Source organism: Trachypithecus francoisi, unplaced genomic scaffold, assembly GCF_009764315.1.
Source record: "Trachypithecus francoisi isolate TF-2019V2 unplaced genomic scaffold, Tfra_2.0 Lachesis_group20, whole genome shotgun sequence".
Taxonomy (NCBI): Eukaryota; Metazoa; Chordata; class Mammalia; order Primates; family Cercopithecidae; genus Trachypithecus; species Trachypithecus francoisi.
The window spans coordinates 65,834,102-65,850,927 of NW_022681466.1; the positions used below are offsets into that span (position 1 = coordinate 65,834,102).

Consider the following 16,826-nt stretch of genomic DNA (forward strand, 5'->3'; position numbering starts at 1 on the left):
TTTGAATCCTGACTCTAGCCAGTGACCTTGGGCAAGAATTCCTCAGCTACTCTGTGCCTCAGTTTCCTTGTCTATAAAATGGGGATAACAATAATTGTACCTTTTTTGTATTGTTATGAGAATCGAGTTAATATTTGTAAAGCACTTATAATAATCTCAGTGTGTGGTAACGGTTAGATAATTGTTGTTAAGTCAATCAAATAGATACATAAAATAAGACAGGAGGAGATGTCCTAACAAGAACTGCAGGTCTGGTCAACTGAGTGCTAGAGTGAATCACAACTCTGGACAGCTCCCAAAGCTTCAGATCCACCATATTGATTCCTTCTGTTGGTAAAGTTCTTTGGCAGTGAAATGGATCTCAACACTTTATTCTTAATTATCATAAGGTTGGAGATTGTCCTCAACACCCTTTGATGTCTGTTCTGTGAGGGAGGGCACAAAGCTCTTCACCAGAAAGGCACATCTGTTTTTGGGCAAAGTGTGGGGAGGACAGCACACGTGCCTAAGGATTGTCTTTGAAGAAATGTCCCTTTGTAGGACAAGGGACAGTACCAGATGTGTGTATCCGATGTGTGGGACCCAGGGCCTTGTTTTCAGTGTGGTTATGGAATCTTGCCCCACTGGTTTCTCCCAGAGGAATCACTATGCTCAGACAAGGAAAGAACAGGGATAGAGACAGGGTTGAGGGGAGGAGTGCGAGAGAACGGAGGCTTTAAGAGGGTCATAAAATTCAGATGAGGGCGGCCGGGCGCGGTGGCTCAAGCCTGTAATCCCAGCACTTTGGGAGGCCGAGACGGGTGGATCACGAGGTCAGGAGATCGAGACCATCCTGGCTAACACGGTGAAACCCCGTCTCTACTAAAAATACAAAAAAACTAGCTGGGCGAGGTGGCGGGCGCCTGTAGTCCCAGCTACTCCGGAGGCTGAGGCAGGAGAATGGCGTAAACCCGGGAGGCGGAGCTTGCAGTGAGCTGAGATCCGGCCACTGCACTCCAGTCCGGGAGACAGAGCGAGACTCCGCCTCAAAAAAAAAAAAAAAAAAAAAAAAAAAAAAAATTCAGATGAGGGCTAAAGGTTCCATACAGCCCAAAGCTTCCTTAGAACCAGAAGGTTTCTTCTCCTCCAGTTACTCCAGAGCTTTATCTGCAGCTCACAAATCCTCATCCACTCAACTCCTGGTGGTGAGTTACTTCTCATGTGATGACATCACCATGATGGCTGTCGTCTGTGAGCACCTGCTCTGCACCAAGACCTTTACATCCATTATCTCATTTAATCCTCACAACACCTCTGTGGCCAGATCCATTTTACTGACGGGAAAATTGAGGGTCAGAGAAATCAGTAATTTAAGGAAAAACTGCTTGCAAATGACAAGGTTTTGCTCTTTCTTCCCAAACACACTGACTTTCAAGATATACTGCCCTCAGTGCTAGGAATGGTACTTTCTATGGGGTTCCAGGCTTTTTGTTACTTTCTTTTGCTATAGCACGTGGAGGTCAGTAGGGTACAACAGTACCTTCTTGCAATGACAAATCTCTGAAAGTCTTGTAACTGTCTAGCTACAGTACCTAGTGGAGGTACACCTCAACTCAGGGAAGAAATAGCATAAGAGAAAATGTCTCTCAGACATAAGCTCCTGATAAGGCTACCTATCCCTAGCTGCACCTGCTCATGCTCACCACTGCTTCTTCCCACAGAGGAGATGGCTGAAGGGAAGAATGCCATCCTCATTGGGATGAGCCAGTGGAACTCCAATGACCTTGTGGAGCAGATCGAGACCATGGGGAAACTGGACGAGCATCAAGGTGAGATTCTGCTTCTCTCATGACCAGGATGTGCACATAGGTGTGTTGCAGGGTGGGCTGTAGGGCTGGCAACTGGGGCTGGGACTTGGGTCTTCTGTGAAGAGTCCACCTGCCTTGGTTCCTCCTTCATAGCATCCCTGAGATTCTGCCACCTACAGGAACTCTCATGGGGACTTCCTTGGGGTTTTCTGTGGCAGAACAGCTCCAGGGTACTTCAAAAGATCTTCCTTTGTCCATAGAATGACCACCCCAGTGGCACGGGTGGTAAATGGCAGGTGCCTGGGTCCAAGCTCCTTGGACTGCCAGGTCTTTGGTATTGGAATCTGCTGAATAAGGAGGGTGACAGTTGGAGAAGCCTTTGAGCAGGACAGGAGCTGCGGTCTAAGGGGAAAGAGAAGGACAGCAGTGAGAATCAGGATTTCCTTTGGCTGAGCTGTTGAAGAAGGAGTATATGGCTGGGGATTAATCCAGGAGGCTTTCTTTGGAGAAGAGTTTTGACCAGGAGTTTGATCAGCCTACAAAGCAGGCTGATTCTTTTTTTCATCCATCTATCCATCTGCTTGGCTATTGTTCATCACTAACAGGCTCGTTGAGCACCTACTGTGTATAAGTGCTTGGCAGCAGCAACCAAAGGTGATTCATCTGAGACCTCTGTCTTGTGATGTGTGACACTGTATAAGTCAAGATATATGCATCAGGCTTAAGCTGAGGACTGTTAGCTCAGAAGGGAGAGGCATGACTTTCAGGAGGCAGGAGAGGGGATCCAGGAAGGGCTCCTGACAGTGAAGCAATGGGGCAAGGCTTTAAAATGCAAATGGACAGCGTGGCTGAAGAGGTCATAAAATCTGAGCTAATATATGGGAAACTGAACCTCAGAGATCTTCAGCTGAGGGCTGTATTTGATTCATGTTACAATGGAGTGAGAAGCAGAGCCAGGGCTAGAACCACATCCGGGATGCAGGGTGCTAACCTCTGTACCCGTTACCCCCAGGTTGGTTTCTTCCATCCCTGCTTCCCCACCCCACATACCACTCCTCCTCCTTTATTTCTTCCTCATCTTCTCTTCTCCTTCCTCTCTTGCTTCTGTCATTCGCAGTTGTGCTCTGGCCCAGAGTTGCCAAGTGGGCAAGGCCATGCTCTTAGGAGGTGTTCAGTGAGATGGTCCTGGCCCAGCTCACAAGAACAGCTGCCTTGGTGGCAGCTGTCTTGGTGGTGACCATCTTGCCCTGTCCCTGTTCCTGTTCTCATCCCCATCCCTGCCCTCTTGGTTCAGAGCTCTCCTCATGCCAAAGCACCCATCCTGAGAAATGGGCAGGCTTGGTGTGGTCATCCCATCTAACCAACAAAGAACCCAGGCTCAGAGGAGCCACGTCTTGTCCGAGGTCCCCCAAACTGGTGGCAACTTTAGGCTCAGATTCCTGGTCTTCTGATTCCCAATCCAGGGCTTCACCTACCTGACTGGACTAAAGCTTGGCACAGTTCTGGGCCCTAACAAAGTCAGGCTCAAGGAACCATGAGTCTGAAAGGAAAGGTGCCCTGTACCACTGTCCCATCCATGAGAAGGGGTGGGGGGCTCTGAGACTGGCCCCCAAGGTCAATCCAGAGACAACGTACCAGTCTTCATAGCCATGTATCTGCCAGTGGGTCCTTTGCTGCTCTTTCCTTCACCCCGAGAACCCAGAGGGGGCCTAGAAGGGGTCATGGATTCTAGTTCCTGCCCCACAACAGTGCTTGTAGCCTTGAAAAGACAAATCTGGATTGGTACCACCCATTTGGCCATCCCCTTTCCATCCCCCACCCCCACTTGACTGCTAAAGAGTATATGACTCAGACCCAGTGTGAATTAAGGGCTTTCGGGTGAGCAAGAGGCAGAGTGAGTTGGGAGCGCACGGGAGGGCAGGGGATGAGGAAGCATAGCGGGAAGTCCAGGAGAGAGGCAGAAGCTGCAGTGTTGGAGTTAGAGAAGCCTGGGTTTGAACTTAGCCATGCCACTCCATGACTTGGTGGTCAGGAAAAGTCACATCACCTCTCTGGGCTTCTGTTTCTTCATCTGCAGAGTGGAGGACTAGTAAAAAAGCTGCGATGATTAAATGAGATGATATTTGCAAAGTGCTTTCGATAGCAGGTCATTCTTATAATGATGGAAGGGGGAGAAGCATGGCCAGTCTTGCACAAGTGGCAGCCCTCACAAATGCTTCCTGGTGCTCAGGCACGATGGAATGAAGGGCAGTGCTTGCCTGAGTCCAAGGGTTGGTGTTGTTTCCTCCCAGTACAGAATGGGGAGCGGGAAGAAGAGAGGAAAGAGGGTAAGAGGAAGAGGAAGCCAGCTGGATTTCCAGCTCCTTCCGAGTCCCGTTCTCATGTGGATTCATAACGTGAATTCCCACAACACGACAGAACACACACATTCATTTCAATAGTCGTTTATGGAGCCATCACAGGGGCTCGACCCTGTGCCCAGTGTAGGGGGAACAGAGACAAGCAGGATGGTCTTGTCACTCCTTAGAAACTTACAGCAGAGTGGAAGCGACAGATCAGAGCCAGAGGTTACTATGCAGTAAGACAGGCTGGGTCCAGGCTCTGAGAGGCTCTGGGAAGTGTCTTGGGGAAAGGAAGATCCGTGAACGCTTCCTGGAAAGGAATGCAATCGAAATTGGTGGCATAGACAGAGCGGATTCTCCTGTCTTCTTCAAGTTTCCTGCCCTTAGACACAGGGCTCATTCAAGGCACCCCCCGCCCTCATGCTGGACACTCTGGTCAGTCACACTGCCACCATGGTGCTCCAACCACCCCGATGGCAACTCCCTGCTGTATCTCCAGCCAGGACCTTTCTTCTGGGCCCCACCCTCACATTTTTGGTAACTTCCTGCTGACCTCTACCCAGATGTCCTAAAGACTCCTTATGCTCCACAGATTCCAAAGGGAGCCGACCTTCTTCCTTTTAAGCCTGAATTCTGTTTTGTATTTCACCTTTTCTCTCCCTCACCATTTAAGTCATATATTTCATCAGCACTTTCAGACTGCTCTCATCCCTCCAGTTCTCAAGGGTGCTAATTCTGCTGTGTGTGTGTGTGTGTGTGTGTGTACGCTTGTTTCTCATTTGTGATTGTGAACTCATCTTGGTCACACGTACCTCTCTCTTCTTTTTAGGGGGAGTCTTGTGTGCCCTAGGTTGGGAAAATGTCCTCATAAAGACCAGCCTTGTTTTCTTTCCTGCTGGGCCTGAGTGTTTCACTAATCTTGAATATTTTATAGGCTAAATTTATAGTTTAGAGTTTCCATTCTACATGGGTGGTGTAAATTTAGACCCTACACCCAGAAGTGGCACAGGCTTAGGGTTTTAATTACTCATGTGTGAATTTTCTCTCTCACTGTCTGTGAATGGTTTCTTTGCCGCTTCCGCAAAGAAGGTTCTTTTTTTAAGTTCTTGTAAGGATGGAATGGCCCTTCAAGGGTCCCTGCAATAAAGTGGGGGCCACATCAGCTCCTTGCCATCCACAGGCTGAGGTCAGGTTGGTGGAGTTCACAGTGCGGTTTTTAGGCTCTGATCCCAGAGCCTCTTTCTTTATTCGTCTGACTCATGGGATTCACGGATCTCCTCTATCTCAGCTTCTGCTTTCGTCTCTGGATTCCTTTTTTTGTTTCTGGCACTGTGTATCATACATTTTTTATTTTAAGCTTGGTTATATATTTATCTTTTTTGGCAATATATGGCCCAGTATATATGTATATATGTATACGTGTATATGTATATATTTTTTTAATGGAAAGGGATCCTTTAGCATGAGCTGAACACCCAGAAGCATGTTGTTATTACTATTATTTTACAATTGTTCAAATATTATTATTTATTATACTATTATTATTTTTGCAATTGTTTGTCTTATTTTTGTGTAACATTTCTTATTGTGGTAAAATATGCATAACATAAAATTTACTATTTTAACAATTTTTTTTTTTTTTTTTGAGACGGAGTCTCACTTTGTCGCCCAGGCTAGAGTGCAATGGCACAATCTCGACTCACTGCAAACTCCGCCTCCCGGGTTCAAGTGATTCTCCTGCCTTAGCCTCCCGAGTAGCTGGGATTACAGGCGTGCACCACCATGCCCAGCTAATTTTGGTATTTTTAGTAGAGACAGGGTTTTGCCATGTTGGCCAGGCTGGTCTTGAACTCCTGACCTCAAGTGATCCACCTGCCTCGGCCTCCCAAAGTGCTGGGATTACAGGCGTGAGCCACCATGCCCGGCCCATTTTAGCAGTTCTTAAGTGTACAGGTCAGTGGCATTAAGTCCATTCACATTGCCCCGCAACCATCACCACCAACCATCTCCAGAACTTGGTCATCCTCTGCAACTGAAACTCTGTGCCGGTCAAAGACCAACTCTCCATTCTCCTTTCCCCAGCCCTTGGTAAACACCATTCTACTTTCTGTCTCCATGAATTTGACTTCTCTAGGTACCCTACATATGTGGGATCATTCAGTATTTGTCCTTTTGTGTCTGGCCTATTTCACTTAGCATAATGCTGTCAAGGTTCATTCATGTTGCAACATGAATCAGTACTTTATTCCATTTTGGGGCTGAGTAACTTTCCCTCGTATGGATATACCACATTTTGTTTATCTGTTCATCTGATGATGGACATTTAGGTTGCTTCCACGTTTTAGCTACCATGAATAATGCTTCTATAAACATGATAAATATCCATCTGATTTCTTAAATGTATCCTTCCTGGAAAAAATCAAACGCAACAAATAAAACCAAAGCCTCTCCTTTAGTTATTCCTTCAAGTACAGACCTCCTTGCAGAGTTGTTCAATGTGGAGGGTATCTCTCTAGAGGTTGATGGTATTAGACATTAGTGCTGCAACTTACCTCTTCCCTCACATTTAACAGAAGATCTTAGAGAGCTTTTCATATGAGTATATATAGATTAACTTCATTATCTTTACCTATACTATAGTATTCTCTACCATAGTTGTACCATAATTTATTTAACCATTTTGCAGTGATAGGCATGGCATGTTTCATTATTGTAAGAATGCTTTATGGGTTTAAAGTATAAGCATTCAAAATTGCAATAGGTACTGTCAAACGGTTTTCCAAAAAAGGGTGCAAATGTATATTTGCACACCAACCATGGATTAAGTTAGCCATTTCCCCACAGTGTGTTACCAGATTTGATATTATTAAACTTCAACATTTTATCTAACGGCTGGGTGAAAATGTTTTCTTGTCTTGCTTTGTCTTTACCCGGTTTCCAATGAGATTAAACATCTTTTCATAAATATGTTGACCGATCCTATTTTCTTTTCTCTGAATTTCTTAAACACCATTTTTGCCCATATGCTATTGGATTGTTTATCCTTTTTATTGGATTTTAGGAGATCTTCATATATATATTCTGAATGTAAATTACTAGTCTGCTATGTATTTGAAATATTGCTACTTTGCTGACATTTCTTGTTGGTTTTAATAGTTTGTCAGTTGATTCTCTTGGGTTTTTCCTAGTTAGAGCATCACATCATTTAGAAATCTTTTCTTTCTTTCTTTCTTTTTTTTTTTTTTGGAGACAGAGTCTTGCTCTGTCACCCAGGTTGGAGTGCAGTGGTGTGATCTTGGCTCACTGCAACCTCTGCCTCCTGGGTTCAAGTGATTCTCTTACCTCAGCCTCCCGAATAGCTGGGATTACAGGCGCCCGCCACCATGCCCAGCTACTTTTTGTGTTTTTAGTAGAGATGGGGTTTCAAAATGTTGGCCAGGCTGGTCTCGAACCCCTGACCTCAAGTGATCTGCCCGCCTCGGCCTCCCAAAATGCTAAGATGACAGGTGTGAGCCACTGCACCCAGCCTTGTTTACAAATCTTAACAGTTATATTTTTGCCAGCATTTACTCTCCTTTCTTATTTTTCCTTTTAAATGGCATTGCATGGGATCTCCGGGTCAATGTAGAGTGACAGAAGTGGTCACAGGCTTTCTGGTTGGACTCAGTACTTCCTGACTGAAGTGCTGTGATGGAAACATTCCAGTGTTTCACCAGTAAGCATGACCCTCGCCCTAGGATTCCAGAAATACCCCTCATAAAGTTTAAAGCAATTAACTGAAAGTTATGACTTCTTTCTCATTCCCCTCATTGTTCCTTTGTACTTTGTATTTTTCCCCTTCCCTCCATCCCCACCCCCCCCCCCCTCTCTCTCTCTCTCATTCTTAGTAAGTTTTGCCAAAGGCTTACCTATTTCCAAGGTCTTGTCAAAGAAATAGCTCTTACTTTTATTAATCAGTTCTATTGTCTACCGTTTTCTCTAGTTTTGTAAATTAACATTGCTTTTATTTCATTAATTATTTCCTCCAGATTTATGTGATTTGTGCTTTTCTAATTCTAGAGATAAGAGCTTTTTAATCCTGTTTTTAAAATGACACACGCACCGTTCCCTTCCAAGAGAGGGTCCTAGCAAGGTTACTTTTTTTTTTTTTTTGCTTTTTTACCCATTACCTTTTTTTGGTAAAATTTACAAAAGTAAGCTTTTTGGGGGGGATAATCTTTTCCTTAAAAGGGGACCCCAAAATTGTATAACCTTCAGTCCCCAGAAAAGCTGCATCCAGCCATATTGGCCGCATTACACAGGGTTAGGATAAGTAGCCCTCTCACTGTCCATCATGTCTACAGAGTTCAAAACCTCCATGTTTCTCCTCTTTACACAAAGAACTGTTGAGAGCCATGTACAAGAATCCTGACAAATAGATTTTTTTCTTGTTAATTAACAATTTTATTCCACTATGATCAGACCATGTAACCCTAAAGTGGTATCTTTTTGAAATTCTTTCTTGTCTAAACCATGGTCTTGTGTGTGTGTGTGTGTGAATGTTCCTTATGAGTTAAAAAATATATACATTATCTACACCGTATATGTTGGGTTACAAGTTCTCTATAAAATTTAAGCTATCATCAATACAGTTTTCTCCTTCCCTTTCTCCTGTTTTTTATTTTTTATTGACACAATCAAATTTCTTATATATCTCCTTTTTCTGCAGTTCTAGAAATGTACCGTTTCAACACACATTTGAAAACTGCTATTTTTGGCCAGGCGCAGTGGCTCATGCCTGTAATCCCAATACTTTGGGAGGCCGAGGTGGGAGGATCGCTTGAGCCCAGGAGTTTGGGACCAGCCTGGGTAAGAAAGTGACCCCCGCCTCTACAAAAAATTAAACAATTAGCTGGGGGTGGTGGCATGTGCCTGTGTTCCCAGCTCTTCTGGAGGCTGAGGTGAGAGGGTCGCTTGAACCCAGGAGGTTGAGGTTGCAGTGAGCCCATGCTTGCTCTACTGCAACACAGCCTGGGTGATAGAATGAGCCCCTGTCTCGAAAAAAAAAAAAATTAAAAATTAAAACTGGCATTTTCTCCCAGAGTTTGGATTAAGTCAATAGCTCTATCTATCCTGTCCCTGAACAGGGAAGGATGTTGGTACCTTTCTTCTTCCTTCTCTTCGTAACTCCCCAGCTCGCATGGCCCCTGTCTGTTTGGTTTCATGTTGCCAATTCTTATTTCAACTTAATGATAAGTTTTGCTGTTTGACTTTTGGGAAGGGTTTTGTTTTCTCATCATGGAGGCTTTGGCAGTGACAACTCCTCCCCCACCTCCTCCTCCTTCTCATTCTTTTTGGGTTAAGTATTTTGAGCTATGATTTATATTCAGTAAAATTCGCCCTTTATAGCATATAGCTCTCACTGCTACTTCCTCAATTCCCTGACTTCCTCTTGGATTTACTTTCTTTTTTCACCAGCATGTCTCTGCTAGTAATTCTTTCAGGTAGGAACTGTGGATAACAGTTTTCTAGGTCCTTGCATTGCTAAACATGTCTTTATTTTGCTTGCTCGTTTGAATGCAAGCATATCTGCCTCCATAATCACGTTCCCAACTATCTCTGCAGCTATTCCTCCATGGCCTTCTTGAATTTAGTGATGTTGCTGAGAAGTCTGAGATAAATTTGATTCTCATTCCTTTGTGAGTAATACGGTTTTTACTCTTCCTGAAGATTTAAGTTTTAAAAATTTTTTTCTTTCTTGCTTTTTTCATAGAGACAGGGTTTCATCATGTTGCCCAGGCTGGTCTCGAACTCCTGGCCTCAAGTGATCAGCCCACCTCAGCCTCCCAAAGTGCTGGGATTACCGGCATTCACCACCATGCCCAGCCTTTAGGTTTTTAAGTCTTTATTCCTTGTATTCTGAAATTTCAAGCCACGTTTCTGAGTAGGTGTTTGTTGTGGGGGTATTTGTTGGTCATGTCGTACCTGGTTGTACCCTTTCCCTACTGTGAAGCCTTCTTTTCATTGTTTCTTTAAGTATTTCTTTCTCTGTTTTATCCTTCCAGAGACTTTTCTAACCACATGTCACCTTGTTCTTCTTATTCATATTTCTTGGTCCTTGGTGCATTCTGAGAATAGGCCTTGGCTCTAACCAACAACTCACCCATTTTCTCTTCATCAGTCTCCATTCTCCAGGTCAGCTCTTCTGTATTGTGTTTCGTTTTTAGAGATTGGGTCTCATTCTCCTGCCTCAGCCTTGCGAGTAGTTGGGACCACAGGCTTGCACTACCACACCTGCCTAATTTTTTGTAGAGATAGGCTCTCGCTGTGTTGTCCTGGTTGGTCTTGCTCAAGCGATCCTCCCGCCTCAGCCTCTCAAAGTGTTAGGATTACAGGCGTATGTCACTGTGCCAGGCCTGGGGTTTGTTTATTTTAAAAAATCATCTTTTCATTTTCATGTGCTCTGATTGATTCTTTTGATTAGCAATCTGATCTTAATTCATGGAAGCATGGGCTGATGCTACATCTTTAAAAGTCTCCTTCTGCTTGTTTTAGAACATTTCGGAGTTTTCTGGTAGGTTAGAGATGGGTGGGAATAACTGCACACTTAAGACTGGATTAGTCAGCCAAAGATCATAGGTGAGATTATAACACAGAGCAGGAGACATCTTGATTCGAATGATCTAAGGAGGCACACAGCTGCCATTAACACTATTCAAGTGAAGCAGGTCTGGCCAAATTATTTTTTAAAAATTGAGATATAAATCCCATACCATATAACCCACCTTTTTGTAAAATGTACAATTCAGTGGTTTTAGTATGTTCATGAAGGGATGAACATACTATCACCTTTATCTAGCTCAATAATATTTTTTCTTTTCTTTCTTTTTGTTTTTTTGAGATGGAGTCTCGCTCTGTTGCTCAGGCTGGAGTGCAGTGGCACGACCTTGGCTCACTGCAACCTCTGCCAGCTGGGTTCAAGTGATCCTCCGTCCTCAGACTCCCAAGTAGCTGGGATTACAGGTGCCCGCCATCAGGTCTGGCTAATTTTTGTATTTTTTTAGTAGAGACGGGGTTTCACTATGTTGGCCAGGCTGGTCTTGAACTCCTGACCTCAAGTGATCTGCCCACCTCGGTCTCCCAAAGTGCTGGGATTACAGGCATGAGACACTGTGCCCGGCCCAAGAACATTTTCATTTCTGAAAAAGGAAGCCCCATACCCATTAGCAGTCACTCCCCATTCCCCTTCCCCCAGCCCTTGGTATTTCATATAAATGGAATCAAACAATATGTAGCATTTTGTGTGTGACTACTTTCCCTTAGCGTAATGTTTTTGAGATTCATCCATGTTGTAGCATCATGAGTCAGTGCTTCATTTCATTTTATGGCTGAGTATTACTCCATTGTATGGATATGCCGTGTCTCATTTATCCCAGTTGATGGACATGTGAGTTGTTTCTACTTTTTGGCTATTATGAATAATGCTGCTATAAGTATTCATATGCAAGTTTTTGTGTGGATATGTTTTCGATTATCTTGCTGATATACATAGGAGTGGAATTGCCATATCATATGGTAATTCTGTTTAACTTTTTGAAGAACTGCCAAATTCGTTTCCAAAGTAGCTGCCCCACTTTACATTTCCACCAGTAATGTAAAAAGGTTCCAATTTCTCTGCATCCTTGCCAACACTTGATACTGGCTGCCTTTTTGGATATGGCCATCCTAGTAGGTGTGAAGTGATGTCTCATTGTGGTTTTGATCTTCATTTCTCTAATGACTAATGATGTTGAGTATCTTTTCATGTGCTTATTCATTGTTTGTTTGTCTCCTTTGGGGAAATGTCTACCGACATCTTTTGCCAATTTAAAATTTGGGTTATTTGTCTTTTTATTGTTGAGTTGTAAGAGTTCTTTAATGAATTCTGGACACCAGACCCTTTTCAGATATGCTTTCTCCCATTTTGTGGGTTATCTTTATACTTTTTTTTGATAATGTCTTTTGGAGTATAAAATCTTAAAATTTTGATGAAGTTCAGTTTATCTATTTTTTCTTTTTTTGTCTGGGCTTTTGGTGCCATATCTAAGAAACCATTGCCCAATCCAAGGTCATGAAGATTTACCCCCATGTTTTCTTTGTAAAGTTTTATAGTTTTAACTCTTATATTTAGGTCTTTGATTCACTTTGGATTAATTTTTGTGTATGGTGTGAGGTAGGAGTTTTTCTGAGTGTGATTAACTAGTTTTCCCAGCACCATTTATTGAAAAGACGATCTCTCATCCATTGAATTGTTTAGGCGGATTTGTCAAAAGTTAATTGATCATAGACATATGGGTTTATTTCTGGACTCCTAGTGCTTATTCCACTCATGTGTATGTGTTAGTATGCTACACAGTCTTGATTACTGTACACCCGCAGTAAGCTTGAAGTCAGGAAGTGGAGGTCCACTAGCTTTGTTCTTCTTTTGCAAGATTGTTTAGCTATTCTGTGTTTCTTGCACTTCCATATGAATTTTAGGTCAATTTCTGCAAAAATGCCAGTGGGGATTTTGATAGGGATTGTGGTTGACTCTGTAGATCAGTTTGAGAAGTATTGTCATCTTAACAATATTGGTTCCAATCCATGAATGTGAGAAGTCTTTACATTTATGTAAGTCTTCTTTAATTTCTTTCAATGATGTTTGAAAGTTTTCAGCGTACAAGTCTTGCACTTGTTTTGTTAAATTTATTCCTAAGTGTTTTAGTCTTTTCGATGCTAATGTAACTGGAATTGTTTTCTTAATTTCATTTTCAGACCGTTTATTGCAAGTGTATGGAAATATAATTGAGTTTTGTATCTTGATCCTCTATCTTGTAACCTTGCTGAACTCATTTATTAGTTTTATTTTTGGGGGGATTCTTTAGTATTTTCTATGCATAGGATTACATCATCTTTGAAGAGGTAGTTGCACTTTTCCCTTTCCAATCTGGATAGCTTTTATTTCCTTTTCTTATCTAATTTCCCTAACTAGAGTCTCCAACATAATATTGAATAGAAGTAATGACAGCAGACATCTTGTTTAATTCCTGATCTTAGAGGGAAGGTTTTCAGTCTTTTACCATTAAATATGATGTTAACTATGAATCTTTTGTTGTTGTCCTTCCTCTAGTTGATGAAGTTCCCTCCTATTTCTAGTTTGTTTAATGTATTTTTTACCATAAAAGGGTGTTGGATTTTGCTGGAATTTTTTTTTTTTTTTTTTTGCAGACATGTATTGAGATGCTTATGTGGTTTTTGTCTTTGTGGTTTTTGTCTTTTAGCCTATCAACATGGTATGTTACATTGATTGATTTTCACATCCTGAATAACTTTGCATTCCTGTGATAAATTCCACTCAGTCCTTGAGAAATCTTGTTATCTCACTATTCTTTTACACTTGGGGTTTATATATCTCTTCCAGGATAATGTATACTAACAATCTATGAGCTGTTATTTAAGGAATGATTTACAATCTAGGTTCTTCTTATTCTTAAGACAAACTTAGTGTCAGCAAGGCCACGTTCTTGTTGACAGGAAGGAAGCAGTCACTGCCTGGGTATCCCTGATCAGTTTCTCTGCCTCTAGCTTTCCAGAGAGCTATTTTTTCCTACCATTCACCCCCTGACTCTGGTTTATGACCTTGTATCTAGATACATGCTTCTCAAAGAGTGGCCACTGGACCAACAGCATTAACATCTCTTGGCAACTGGTTAGAAATGTGACTTTGGGAGCCACATTTCTAGACCCCTAGACCTACTGAATCAGCCAAATTCTAGGAGCAGGGCTCAGAATCCACATTTTAACTAGTCCTGTGATTCTGATGCATACTAAAATTTGAGAGCCACTAATGACCGTGACACTAAGTGGGTTTAAGGACTCCACAGGTCCAATTCCCTCTTCCCTTCAGTCACTGAGTTGGATATCTTCCTTCCACGTTGTTGGTTTTTATCTAGTATTTAGTAATATTTGTGCATATGCCAATTTGTGTTTGCAGTTCCCTGTCAGCCCATCTCTGAGTGATAGGAATATGTATGTTTAATGAAACCTGCTGTTGTCGAATTATTGGGGAGGTAGAAAATGTCGCTGGTGTGAGTTGAACCAGTTGCTTCTGCTTTATTCCTCTTGGGTATTTTCAGCTTTCCATGGTGTCCTATCCTTCAAACACTCATCCTTTCTCACACTTGGGGACAGATGCTTTGCTTGGCATAAGCAGGGGTTGGGGGAGGACAAAGACACCTGCCTCCTCTACTATGGAAGCCCAGATGATCGATCACAAGAGGTTTCTTTGCTTCTGTATATTTTACCCATGAGCCTGCTGTTCCTTCTGTGCTGCCTTCATTACTGGCCACAGATCTTTCTTTTTTGAGATGGAATTTCGCTCTGTTGCCCAGGCTGGAGTGCAGTGGTGTGATAATTCCTTGCAACCTCCGCCTCCTGGGTTCAAGTGATTCTCCTGCCTCCCACGGCTAATTTTTTTTTCATTTTTATTAGAGACAGTGTTTCACTATGTTGGCCAGGCTGGTCTCAAACCCCTGACCTCATGATCCACCCACCTTGGCCTGCCTAAGTGCTGGGATTACAGATGTGAGCCACCGCACCCCACCAAGCCACAGACCTTTCTTTGCAGGCTTGAGGTTATGGGTTTTCTTTCTCCTGGGCCAGCCTTATGGGCATTTGTTCTTTGCAGTCACACAGGGCTCCACACACTTGATTTTCTACTCTACTGTTGCCATCTTGAAATTTTTAATTAGGTTGAACAAAGGGACCCACATTTTCATTTTATACTGGACCCTGAAAATTATATAACCAGTCCTGCATCCTTCCTTAGATCTCTCTGCCTTTTAACTTTTGCGGATGCCACACAGTTTCTGGTCTGCTAAGGACACTTCTTATTTTACAGTGCTACTAAAGATTAATTCACATAAAAATGCTTGATGTCATTTTCTAGGGATCTGGAGGAGGAGAAAAAGACTAGATCATGTAGTCAGTTTACCATCTTTATCCAATCCTACCACGATGCTTCTAAAATAGAAATCCAGTCCTATCATTCTGCCACGAAATTGGCAAGTAGGTCTTTGTTGCCTGCTGTATGAAGTATAGATTCCCCAGCCTGGCACAGAAGGCCATCCACAATGTGGTTCCAGCCTTCCTTCTAACAATCACAAATTTCCAGAGTTAGTAAGTTTCCTATCACTACAGGAATCAAACAGCCCTGGAAGAGCTACCATGAGAGACATAAAGGGGCTGTCAAATTGTTGCTGAACCCAATAATTCCAAGGTTATCTCTGATTCTGATATTCTTGGCTTCCTGGCCATCCCTCCTCTCCTCTTCTACTCCCTACTGTATCCTAGTCAAATGGCCAGGGGGCTGCTTGCAGAGAGATCCCTGAACTCACGTGGAGCTCCTCAGCTTCCTGCCTTTGCCCCAGCTCTTCCCCTGACTTCATCTCTAGCTCCCACAATCCCAGGCACTGCCTCTGGGAAGCCTCCTTGATACTCCAGCCTCTCCCAGACCACTGTCCTCATGCCCAGCACAGCTGAGTTGATCTCTTGTCTGTAGCATGGACCATTCTGCTGACAGCTGTGCTTTTCTGGGTGTGTCCCTTTCCTCCCTGTCTGAGCCCCAAGCGGTGAGGGGCTCATTGTGCACTCATACGTTCCTTCCCTCACTTATGCATGCAGTGCACAGGAATGGACACTTACTCTGTGTCAGACCCTGTGCTGGTCACCGCAGAGGACACACAGATGACTCAGAAGTAGACTCAGAATTGACTGGCTCCCAGATGGGGGTGGGTCAGTGACAGTCCAGTGAGCTAATTGCTCTAACAAGATGGGGAACAAGGCACAGAGGGCTCAAAGAGGAGGTAGCGCTGGAGCTGCTGCATGAGGAACTAAGGAGGCTTTGCTGGGGTTGGGACAGACCAATGAGGACAGAGGGAGCTGCAGGGACAAAGGTGCAGAGGGAGGTGAGGGAAGCAGGGAGAGCTGGAGAATTTGTCCTGACTGAGGTTGGACAAGCTATGAGGTTGTCATTCCTTAAATGACAACTCGTAGATTGTTAGTATAAATTGTCCTGGAAGAGATATAAAAACCCCAAGCATAAAAGAACAGTGAAATGACAAGATCTGTCAAGGACTAAGTGGAATTTAGCCCAGGTATGCAAAGTTATTATGTGAAAATCAATCGATGCAACATAACATATTGATGAAATAAAAGGCATGGAAAAGACGTAGAATAAAAGGTATGGGAAGCAGGGAGATTTAGGGGAGTTTGTCGTGACTGAGGTTGGGGTGCGAAGCATTGGGCTGGGGGTGAGGTGTGGAGCGAGGGGATGGTTAAAAGGGGTGGAAGGTCTTGGAGAAGAGGCAGGGGTGGAAAAGCTGGAGATGAAGACCTCGAATGCCAGGCTGAGGAGTTGGGGGCCTTCTCGGGAGTGTCCCTGTGGATCGACTGAATGGTTTAAGCAGAGGGAGCGAAGAGCCACGTGTTAGAAAGATTATTCCAGAAGCCAATGTGGCGGAGAACAGGAGGGGCCAGGGAATGAGTGTAAGGGCTTATGCTGGGCCAGGTGAGGGGTAATGAGCGTGAGTCTCAACCTGCAGCTCACGGGAGGCTCCATGCGGGGAGTGGCCTGAGCAGGGAGGAGCATGCAGGTCTTCCCTCCTCAGCCAGCCTTCATGAGCAAAGTCACCAGTCTGGC

At 43.6% G+C, this 16,826-nt stretch overlaps 1 protein-coding gene across 2 annotated transcripts in view; it reads left to right on the plus strand.

Moving 5' to 3' along the window:
* PITPNM3 (PITPNM family member 3) overlaps positions 1–16,826 on the plus strand; it is a 107,896-nt gene that overhangs the window by 30,613 nt on the left and 60,457 nt on the right. For both annotated transcript variants that reach the window (XM_033184882.1, XM_033184881.1), the window contains exon 3: positions 1,701–1,808. In XM_033184882.1, the coding sequence (XP_033040773.1) occupies positions 1,701–1,808 (108 nt within the window). The remainder of the gene's footprint in view (positions 1–1,700; positions 1,809–16,826) is intronic.